The sequence below is a fragment of the Acyrthosiphon pisum genome, chromosome A1 (assembly GCF_005508785.2).
Source record: "Acyrthosiphon pisum isolate AL4f chromosome A1, pea_aphid_22Mar2018_4r6ur, whole genome shotgun sequence".
In the NCBI taxonomy this organism is placed as follows: domain Eukaryota; kingdom Metazoa; phylum Arthropoda; class Insecta; order Hemiptera; family Aphididae; genus Acyrthosiphon; species Acyrthosiphon pisum.
This window is the reverse complement of record NC_042494.1, coordinates 117,786,778-117,799,416: the sequence shown is the minus strand read 5'-3', so window position 1 is coordinate 117,799,416 and position 12,639 is coordinate 117,786,778. Positions and strand designations below refer to the sequence as shown.

The 12,639-nt window shown below is 29.3% G+C and overlaps 1 protein-coding gene across 3 annotated transcripts in view; it reads left to right on the top strand.

The window, feature by feature from the left end:
• LOC100162799 (BTB/POZ domain-containing protein 2) overlaps nt 1-12,639 on the top strand; it is a 56,002-nt gene that overhangs the window by 36,449 nt on the left and 6,914 nt on the right. For all 3 annotated transcript variants that reach the window (XM_016805463.2, XM_016805462.2, XM_001946946.5), the window contains exons 2-3: nt 3,550-3,672; nt 9,208-9,411. In XM_016805463.2, the coding sequence (XP_016660952.1) occupies nt 3,641-3,672; nt 9,208-9,411 (236 nt within the window). In that variant the 5' untranslated portion in view covers nt 3,550-3,640. The remainder of the gene's footprint in view (nt 1-3,549; nt 3,673-9,207; nt 9,412-12,639) is intronic.

Sequence of the window (12,639 nt, the reverse complement as noted above, 5' to 3'; positions counted from 1 at the left end):
TCATACTATGCTGATGAAAGTTTTGTAGTTTTCTTTTAATAATATTTAATGCTTATTATAGACACTTTGTAACTTTGTGAATGAGTAACCTCACTAGGTAAGTGATAATTATTGATACATGTTTTCTTTTATTAGTATGGAAAATAATATGCATAACAAGTTAATAAAAAATAACCAATATTTCATAATTAAAAATAGGTAGTAGATTTATGTATTAGAGTTGATCGCTTTATCAATATTTCATAATATAATTACTTATAAATATATTATGTTTGTGTACATACATAATAAAGATACTTTAAAAAACAATTATAACTATAATTATGCTGTATCCTATATAACAATATATTAACATAATAATACACCAAAAATATGCTCAACTTGTATACAAATACAATTATAATTTGTATAATTTTGATAACTTATTCACCTACATAATAAAGAGTAAAGACTCATAAATCATACGTAATATCCAAATTTACGACGTTTGAGAAAAACATAATATCTATTTCACTACCGCGCTTTGGTCGTTTGGTTTTTGTCTGATTGTTATATTCAATCAAATTACGTACAGGTTTTGAAGCCAGATTGAGCGCTGACAGGAAGGTTAGATTTTTGGAACTGTACCGGGTACATAATACGTATTATATAATATGATATACATTATAACATATACTAAAATAAAACATCTACAACTACCTATAATCTAAATAAGTAGTACATTATAATTCTATAACTATTTAATGTATTTTATATTACTTATATTACCTATATAAATACACATTAAACCAATATATAGGTTTTCAATGTTTTTCAATCATAATACGTCTGCAGCTGCAGCATTATGAGTATACCTGTATACCCTATATACGCGTACTATATTACCTATATACTTTTTGTTTATATATATATATATATATTGTATATTGTACACGTAGCAGTTACCCGAGCCAGACGCATTAGCAAATCAAATATTTTATATATACGGTAGAGCAAGCGAGTGTGTGTATGTGCTGTGTAGTGTGTGTGTGAGTGTATAACTGCAGCAGACTGTTATGATGACGACGGGACTTGGAGCCTGGAATTTTATATAAACGAATGTGAATCGCGATCCAGATGAAATCTCGTCAATGTGTTCGGTTATACACGCATAAGTATTAAGTATACACTCGACCCGCAAACTATATAACATTGAATATTATTATATTATTATGTACAGCGCGCGTACACAATACTGTACCTATAAATATAAGTCTAACAGAAACAACCGCCGGGAAACGATTTTCCATTACAAATCGTACGTACTACACGTATATTGTTTATACCTACATGGATGTGTGTGTGTGCAGGGCGAGGTTTCCTGTGCATTGCCCCCGACGTGGTGTCCTTATCGTGTACGTATTCGTGGACACACAGGAAAGAACGAACGTTGTGTGTGTTTTGGTGTGAATTTCCGATAATTATTATAATTATCATTATTCGATAAGTTTAAGTATAATATATAATATATATACAGGGTGAGCTACTGATTTTTCCCGTCATGTATTATAACTGTTGTATGACAGAATGGGACCTGACGGCGGTTCACCCCTGTATACATTATAATATTGTAATATGTTATACTAAATTGTACAGTGAATTTTATCTCGGCTTTCTATTTATTGTTTATGCAAAAACTTAAACGCACAATGCGAGAACATTGATCGTGCAAAAAAAAAAATGTCCGAAGATAATGTTCATATGGCATATTACCTACATAGTACATTAATTTATTAATTGTTATTTAATAAATATTATTATATACCATACTATGTACAAAAGTGAGAACTTGTTTTACTAAACAAAGGTCGAAATTCAACGAAAATAAAAAAATCACTGCGTATTATCGTTCGGAGATCGGGGTGTATATTAAACGACATAGAATTAATAAAAACAGCGCTTAAATATTTAAATATTATTATTAATTCGCTATCGCTTTATGGACGAAAACGAATTTGCTCAGTCGCCTACAGCTAGTACAATACACGGAAATATTATTCTATTACCTACTTTTAAATGTGGAACAACCAAGTATATCTGTTTTGCAGGACTTTTGCTAAATGTTTCTGAAAAATTCTGCGGTTCGCGCTCCCCGTCGTGGCGGGTGTCGTGGACAGCAGAGGGCGATGATGACCGTCAACGGTGGTTCGCCTGCTGCTGCAGCAGGTATGGAACGGCTGGTAACATCTGCAGCGTTCCCTGCTGAAATAATTTCTGTGGAATAACTGTATTATTTTTATTTTTCAATTTATTCCCGTGGATCATTGTAGGTATTTGAATGCAATATTGTGCTTTTAAATTAAAGATTATATTATATTATTTATTATATATTAAGACTATAGGATGAAAAAAACGTTTACATTCTAATGAGCTTACATATTATTGTATTTACATTTTTTTTCTTTGTGAATGTTATAGAGCTTACAATGATCCGTTCTATTTGTTTAAATACTTAAAAATATATAATTTTTATTCCATACATCGAATTATAATTATAAAAAAATTTAGTTATGCCGTGTTTCTGAATACAGGATAGGATTATAAAAGAATATTTGTGAATATTTGTAACAATTTTACAATAATATGGCATCAATCAAGTCGTATAGATCAGTGGTGCTCCTGTGGTATGTAGTACTGTATAGTGATTTTTATTTCATTTTAATGATATTATTAAATACGTCCTAGTCGTCAAAAATTCCGACCATTTTTAGACGAAAGAGAAAGTATACAGACAGCATTTTTTTCATTTTCAAAATAAAATAAAATTGAAAAGTAAGTATTTGTAAGGTCCGTGGCTTCATACTAATTGAGAACCACTGGTCTAGATGACATGATCTTTAATTATTATTCGCAAAATCCGTGTCAAATAATAGTTTTTGTGCATTTTGCGAACACGCTCCACTGCACGTTTGAGAAGCATCGAATATCGTGTTTGGTTTTAGCGTAGGCTTAGTTCACGGGTATCTGGGTGTCAGTGTAAATGTGTACTTCGCTTTAAGGGCTAATCACACCGAGGTGATGTGCAATCCTATAGTATTTTGGTTTAAGTGTAATGAGCTGATCAGTTTAGGTAATGTACCAGCGAACATTTGTATTACCTACCTACTTACAATAAAATGTTATATTTCTAATAATATAAAAAAATTTAAATCATGAAGTCATTTTAGTATTTTAAACATATCCTACCTACCTATAGAAAGTAAATAAATATAAATTATTATATTTCGAAGTTCAATGCTGATTTCTCGGGAATAAACAAAATTTATAAATACTCTGCAGGTTCTTAAGTGTTAACCGATTCCCACCATCGTTGCCTCAAATAATTTTGAAGCCCTACTATTGACCAGGTAGTAAAAGTCTGGTTTATTTTGAAGCCGCATATAATGCATAAAATACAATATCTATTCATAAAAAAAATATAGTGTTATAAAAAAGTAAAACCCAAACCGTGTAATCAGAAAAAAACACATTCGTCAAGGTCAAAGAATTTATATATTTTTTTTTCTACAGCGGTATCACCAGAAGATCATCTTCCCCTATTTCAGTAAAAGAGGACCAAGGATCACTGTTGGTTGAAAACCGTGGGTCGTCGCAGAAAATCATGTTTCCACAAAACGCGTCCAGAGACGGCAGGTAAGATATTATAATATAATAAATTATAATTTATCATACACACATACACATTTGGTTACGATCAGGCATCATCATATTACAATAAATACTGCAATAATATTACAATAATTATTATTTACCATTCATGATATCAAAATAAAAATGTATATACCCTCGATGGTTAAATGACAGTTTTCGCATGTGATATGTTAATGTAACTTTACACCATCATCCCGTACTATCCAGGGGATAGCTATATCGACTCGAAAGTTTTGTCAATAATTTATTGTTATAACTTATAACATAATTACGTTTATATACATTTGTAGTAGGTAACAAAAATAAGAATGGGTCGTAATATACTGTGTGTGTCACAGTGTATAATGTATATGTTTACCGTTTTGAGAATCTCTTCTCGGGCATCCTGAGTCGGGCCTGCGATGAAGATTCGTAATAACAATAATAATAATAATAATAATAATAATAATAATACGTGTCTCATTTTCTATATATACCTTGAAACCACCATGATACCATATTATATATATTTACACACATATATATGTGTATTGTGTGAGACCCTGCAGCGAAAATATATATATAATAATAATGGTATAATACTGACGACGTATTGTACCGTTATTTTGTGTATTATGTATAAAAACGGCGGTCAAGTGCGGAGATCACGATTCGCGAGCACTACGCAGTTCGCACCCTGCGAATAAAAATGAGAAGAAAAGATGGTGGAAAGGGGTGCAGAAATACGCGGCGAGACAATATATTATATTGTTGTTATTATTATTATAACGTTAGAGGAATGCGACCTTATACTTTCGGCCACAATAAAGATGGAAGATTATTGTACTACTATCAAAGGGTGGTGTGTACGGGGACGCCAATGCGTGTGTACGATCTATATAATAACACACTGTTAACCGCGGTTGAATGCCGCCCAATATTGCAAATTTTAGCATATTTATTATTTTCACACGTGGGTGTCGAGGTCGTAAAATTATATCGCTGCAGGTACATCAGATTTATACATAATACCTCAAAATATAAATGCATAAATGCCTACACACATATTGTAACAGTCTTATTTTTCGTCTTGGGTCTGTCAATAAACGGATCGACATTTATATAATAATATAATATAAATTTTTTTTCGCCTTCGTATCGAGACGTATATAATTTGTATTCTTATTGTCGTATTTTGTATTATTATATATTTTATGGGAATCCGGTGTTTTGTTCAATTTTCAATATCATATTGTTACTACTACCTACTGCATAAACTGTGTCGTCTACATATATATATACGTATATATGGTATCGACGTATCGTAGTCTGTAATATATTATGCTGTTGCTGTATACAGCACCTATACAGTATATGTTTTTTGTGAAATTGAAGTATAGGTACAGATATACTCCATAATAAATCGTTTTCAAAATCCGATTCAACCTATAGTAATTCTTATTTCCTCTTCTGATATACCAGCTATTATACGCAAAAAAAAATACCTACCAAGTACCAACACAATATAGTGTATATTATATAATATTGTACGATTTTATCGTCATTGGACTTTGGTTTACTGTTTAAATTTATTAATATTTAATTAGAACATTTTTGGAAACGAAAATCTTGATCAATTTTGCTGTTGCATTTAATAAGTTATAGGTGACTATTACTAGGTGTTGTGAAGATTTATATAATAAACACAACACGCGAGTCTATTATTAGATTTAAACATTATAAACGTATACGTAGTTTCAAAAAACTATAATCAAACCTTTGAAGCTCCCCAACGACAAATAATTTAATTTAGAATTAACTCATTTCTGTCTGATTGTATATACTATAATATAGTATATTATATTAATATTATAATATTATATCGTCGACTTCGTATATCAAAGTGATGAAAAATATTCGTGATCTCGATGAGTGGCTATTTACTAAGCGGAGATCTTCAAACGGTTGAAACTCTTGTTCGTTTAACGACAAAATCTTCTCTAACCAGCGAAGTATTATCGTGAAGATGTTGGTTAGGTACTAGTTATGACTTATGACGCGCTTGCGCTATTCAATCATCATTTGGCTGCAGCAGTATTGTTGTCGAGCTCTGTAATATATTATATTATTTATTAATCTGTAAATATGTATTAGAATCAAATGGTAGTTTTAAAATTACTTTTTTAATGTGCATGGGACCATTAACATAATATACGAATTCGGCAGTTAATTCAGTGCATGTATAAACCTATACTATTATAGCAGTGTGCGACTGCTCTTAACCGTTTCAATGATTTTGAGTCGTGTTGTATTTAATCGGAGGCTACATTCGACAAAGTGGTGCTTATTACAAAAATAATATAATCATATAATGTGGTTTTTTACAAACTAATTAGTTTATAATAATTGCATAAGGAAATAAAAAAGTATCCCGCTGTTAGCGTAGATGACTTCGTGTGTATAATTTATTTATTTATATTATTATATTATGTATTTCAATGCTCTCGCTTTATACAGTATCCTTTATTCATTTTGGATGTTATAATAACAACTGTACATTAATAAGACGTGTTTATTGAATACAAATACCTAATTGATGCAATATGTAAAGGAAAAAACCCCATCGCATGTAATATAAATTATTATAAACTATTTTTCCGCCAACTCCAATTGACTGATCTTTTGTGTGTTGGGAGAAAACTACTCTGTTGGCGTGTTATTTATTTTATTTTTTACACATGGTGGTCGTTTTGCTACGATTATACTTATTTTCGAGTCTTACCCTTACGAAACAATAATATGCATCCAGTCCATTGTCAACGTTTCCCTAGAAAAACAGAAACAGATTTTGTCATTATAATATGTTAAACGTGTATCAATGTTCAAATGTAAAACCAGTGTTTACCATGTACCTATTGTGCCTACTATAAAATATTAACGTGTTACACTTTGGCTATTTTTTCTAATTTTCAAGTAAAGCGTTACTAAACTCTTGATTAAGGTACTTAATTGTTTTTCTTTTGTTTTTTTAATATGTAGAAAAGAATCTTTGCGATCCGTCTAAAGTCACTCGAATATAATCTGATCGTTATTCCATTGTTACACACTTAAACACTTACACCCGAATACAATTTGTACATATTATATTATACACGTGGTCGATGCACACAGGGAAATATTGATCCATGCGTAAAGAGTGCAGACCATTTTATACATTTTATAATCAAATTTAATAATAATAATATCATGAAATTATATTTTAATAGTTTCATTAATAATACGTGCATGTAATCAAAAAAAATGGTACCTAGATATTTGTTAATTTGTGACAATAGCGCGCGACCTCGACGACCGTGATTGATGAACGCTATTCGATGTAAAATAAATCATATATTTTATTTTTTCATATTGTAGCTATATTATATATTAGTGTTTGCACTAATATTAAAATTAATATTTGCTTCCGATATTTTTCTATATTTTATCATTAAAAACTTAATCTGAAAAATCCTAATAACCCTGCATATAATATATGACGATGACGAATACGTTTTTATTGAAACTCCGGCATCACGATGGTCCTTGAACCTGTTTGAACATTTCCTACGGTCGTCAAGTCAAAAGTTTAAGAGTGATTTCATTCGGCTATATAATTTAACATATATTTTATCTTAGCAAACAAAGATATTCAGACATTGTTCACATTTTAGGAAATATGTATTATAGAATAGAAACTTTTACTTTGTGAAAATAACATAATAGATATGATGGTGGATGATAGAAATATGCAATAACTTTACTGAATGTATATGCAACTGGTTTATTATTGTAACTAATATTTTTAAATTATAATAAAATAACTAAAATCGTTATTTTTTGTTTAAATATCCAATCGTTCAAACTCGAACTTAAAATGTCTATAAAAAAAATGGTGTTTTCATATTTAGTAGATTTTTTAGTTCCAATATTATAGTATACTTAACAGTTAAAAGGAACCTTGTATAAAGTTATCAAGATTTAGCAATACAAATTGAACATTTAATATATTTTTAACTACAAAATATGTTAGTAATTTTGTATCAATTAATATTTTTAAATATCTATGATAAAAATGTATTAGGAACAATAAAAAAAATTTCAAGTTTTTTGATCAATCAACATTTTTTTCTCGATATTTACAGAAAAAAATTAGGACAATTTTAAATGTCTATAAATAGCTCAAAAAGATATTTTGAAAATTACAATATGTATACAAAATGCCAATGTACACATTTGGTGAAAAATTCAGATATTTTAATATTTATTACCTATTTGTTCGTTTTTGAATTTCAACAAGAAAATCAAATGGATTTTGTTGAAAAATATTTTTCCAAAAAAATTACTGTTTTTCCCTAATTTTTTTTTTATTTTCAAATTATTTTAAAAGGTAGTGGGAATTTTTATTTTTGATCTTCAAAGGTATCATCTTAATTGACTTTCTTACCAGAAAAGATATTGAAAATCAAAGCATTTTTCTACTATCAATCGTGAACACATATATGTCACACACACACACACACACACACACACACACACACACACACACACACACACACACACACACACACACACAAAACACATTGTTAATCAATAAATTCATCGGAACACTCGGAATCTCAAAATTAATTGGAAAAATGCAGGAATGAAACTTAATAAATCAAAAATTAAAGTAAATAATAAATAAATAAAATAATAATCAAGGATATATTTTTCATTTTCTATCACTTAAGAACTCATAAACATAAAATGTAATGTGCTTAAAAATCAAGCGTGGCGCGGTGGTTGGCTTCAGTTTTTGAGTCAAGCCAGTGCCACAATACGTTAAAAAATGATAAAATAGTTATTCATAAAAAACGTATGACTAACGTAGGTCAATTCATTAAGTATATGAGTTAATATGAACTAACAAAATATATAATATTTATTTATTTATTTTTTATTTTTATTTAAATATTCAATCTGTAATAACATGTTTTCAATAAGTATATGTACGCTAATACAAAAAGACAATGATTGATACGAGTAAAGAAATTACCCAACATTAATACTTATTGAATATAATATTTAAATTATATATATATTGTGTCCAAAAATGTCAACAAAAATTTCTAAAAAAATCACAAATGTTAGCGCTTATCTACTGGCTACTCTACTATATTTTTCGTATCCTATTATGAATTAGTATAATATTATATACGATATACCATCAATTAATGCAGAATTATTCTAATAAATGAATTCCTTGAAAATTATCTGCGTGTAGTGCGTACTATTATATACTTTGCAGTTTGCTCATCAATGTAGTCACGGTGTACTATGTCCGGAGAATGTATACATTTTCCTAGGTACTCTGATCACAGTAATTAACTAAAAACTAAACGATAACAATAAATTGACCCTCCTTGGGTGCAGTGTATGACTCTCTATTTAGTACTTTACCCTTAAAATACATAGGTGCCTATCTACATATTTATATATTATTGTTTTGTACGATTTCAGGTGGAAAAACTTGTACAACAGCGAAGCGGGCAGTGACGTCATATTTTTGGTCGGAGACCCCGAATGTTGGAGGTTCCCCGCGCACATAGATGTGTTATGTCAATACCCGGTCTTTGACGCCATGCTCCGCGAACCTTGGTCGAAAAAAGGCACCCCGATCCACATACCGGATGATGACCCTAGAGCCTTCGACAACCTACTCAAGTGAGTCGTGGTTTCTTTATAGGTACCTACTAGTGTACTACGATAAATTGTTACACACTTAAACTATATAGCCCATAGGTATTATGTACTCTATAACAAAGACATTTATCGCACGATGACATATTTGCATCGGGTAAACATTTTTGAAGTAAGGATATCGAGAAATATTTATATTTAATATCATAATGCGTATTTATTAATAATAATATAATATAATATTATTATACGAACCAAAATGTCTTATAATAGTACATATATATAACGTCACTAGTTGGAAACAGCTGTTCGTTTTTTGAATAAAAAGATTTCAAACACAACTTAGGTATATATATCACGGTCATGCACACGCGTACATAGGAATATATTGATCGAATCACGTTGTCCTAGACTCTAGAGTCTAAAGGGTTTCGCAGTTTCGCACTACGCAATAACACTGCTATATTAAAGCGGAATTTATAGTTATTTGAAATTACATTACTGTAATAATTTTATTTATATTTAGAGTTAAAATTAACTTAACTGAACATTTTTGTCTATAATTATTTGATTCATTTATTTAATATTATAAATCATCGTCAATCCGCAATCGTCACGTTTTTAGCTACAATATTTTTACACTTAATATTGTTGTACTTACCACTTTTTTTATATAATCGTTTATTGGAAATTGGCTTAGTTCATAAAAATGTTTAATTAATAATAATAAATAATAATAATTCGAAAAATAATATTTTTTTGTCTGGAGCATGTCATGTTATAATATAAGTTGGACAAGGACGACAGATAGCGGTGTTCCTACTACTTCCTTGAATCGATCAATATTATAGGTAGGTAGGTAGATAGGTACTCGTAGGAACTTGAAATTTTTCCGGAAAATATTTCTAAAATATAGTTTCGAAAACACGCCTGTCACGTCTTTTATAAAAACTCAAGTTACAAAAATCGTAGTACATTAATATGGGTGTAGACAAATTGGAAATGATTATAATATTGCATTTTTGAGTTTATGCCAAAATACATATGATAGTAGGTAATATCAATATCAGTTAACATTAAATTTGAATTGAAAGATTCACACGTTTGGACATTAATATTTCTTTGAAATTTAACCATTTAAATTGTTGGAAAATGTATATGCATGTATTATGTATTTTAGTATTTATATATATATTAATATAAAACAAAAAATTGTTCCAGCCAATTACCGACGTTACAGTCTGTTAAAAATATTGAGTCTGATGAGATTATAATCTTCTACTATAAAACCCTAAGATTGTGGCACGCAATCGTAGGTATATAGAATCAAATGCTCATTAATTCATCATATTTATTTACATTACGATACTATTATATTCCAATTGAGTTAGGCTAGTTTATATGCACAAAAAGTATAACAATATGCAGTTACTTTCCTAAAAATTAACAAATATTAAGCTCTAAAGTGTCAAGAATAGTTGTAATTTTAGTATCTTTTGATAATATGATTTAATTAAGTCGTTTGTGTGAGCCAATGCTGGAGTATACTATAATAATATACTAAGTAGTTGGTTTAATTTATGGAACTTGACGACGGGTTAACAGGAACTAATATTCTTTACAATTCTTCAACTGCTTTTTACTTCATGTATATATGAATAAATTTAAATTATAAAATCTGTTTGTTGAAGAATGAATACTGAAGTATATTTTTGCCTAAAATTATGTATACATAATTATGCATAGTATCTACCTATTTTAATATTAAAACATAATATATCAATGTATGCAATACATTATAATATACCATTTTGATGTAATTAATTACAATGTATAGCGCATTTAGGTCAGAAATGTAGGTAAAGTAGATTAAAAAACAATAGTCATCAAATTGTTCACTTATTATTTACTTCGAAAAACGATTATTTACTATCCTGTTTGTGTATATGTATACATTTTCCTGTCGAGATAAGAAAATGGCAAATAATAAATAAATTATATATGATATTTTATCTGCGGCGTGCTGTGTGGCATAATAATATTATTGTCATCATAACAATTTAAATCCTTTTTTTCATTTGTTTGATATAATATTATAATATCATATTGTCCTTGGATATACGAGCACTTGAGTATCTATACTATACTTATCCATTTAAAAATAATATCTGTGTTTAAATTTATAATTTAACAGTTATCGTAGTGACATAGGTAGTGTGCCACTGTGGATATGTCAGCAATGAGTAAAAATTCTATAGAATTTATATTTAATGAACATATGGTGTGATTACATTTAATATATGTATATTTTTGTGTATTTGTGCTCGTGTATGGGGTTTTTGAACAATGTTTTTGTATAAGGTAGGTACACCGTATACACGGCTATATTATACACGTGATATGAACTGGTCAGTGGTCAGTAGTGTAGTCAGTGTAGACGGTATCTGTTGGTTCTTATATGTATCGTAACCTTACCAGACCCGTGTAATAGAAGACATTTCGTAAAATAGGGGGGGGGGGTTAGCTAATTAACAAATTAATATTACTTCGCCATGTCCAAAAATAAAATTTTTTTGAAAACATTTCGTTGGTTACTTACCTAAGTATGCTTACCTGAACCTTGCATATATCAAAAAGTTGAATATTCGATTTTTTGTACAAAAATAAATAAATTAAGTAATGAAATTAATTATTAAATATGTTAAATGCGTCAAGGTAACAGGTTGGAAGCCTAAAAAGTTGAATTATTATAATATTTAGTCCTCTATCAGCTTAATCATTCATCGACTAATTTTTTCTTTTATACATGATTTCCGTTAAGGGGATTCGATACCGTGATTTTCTGTTTTTGTCTAAGACACGCGCGACATAGTATTTTAGACTTGTTTTTTGCCAAATATTTCAATTGATCTATTGAAGCGATAAGATTTCTGAAAACAGATTTAAATTTGTCGTCAAGTCTACTTGAAATCGACTTTCCCACATTTTTTTATTTTTTGATTTTAGCTTCTCCAAAAATTGAAAAACAAAAATGTTTAAATACTCTTTTTTTATATGACTTTTTCTGGAATTTGGGGGATAATATTAAAAATGTGGGAAAGTCGACTTCAAGTAGACCTGATGGCGAATTCAAATCTGCTTACAGAATTTTTACCGCTACATTAGATCAATTGGTATGTTTGGCAAAAAAACACGTCTAAAATACTATGTCACGCGTGTGTTAGACGAAAACAGAAAATCACGGTATCGAAT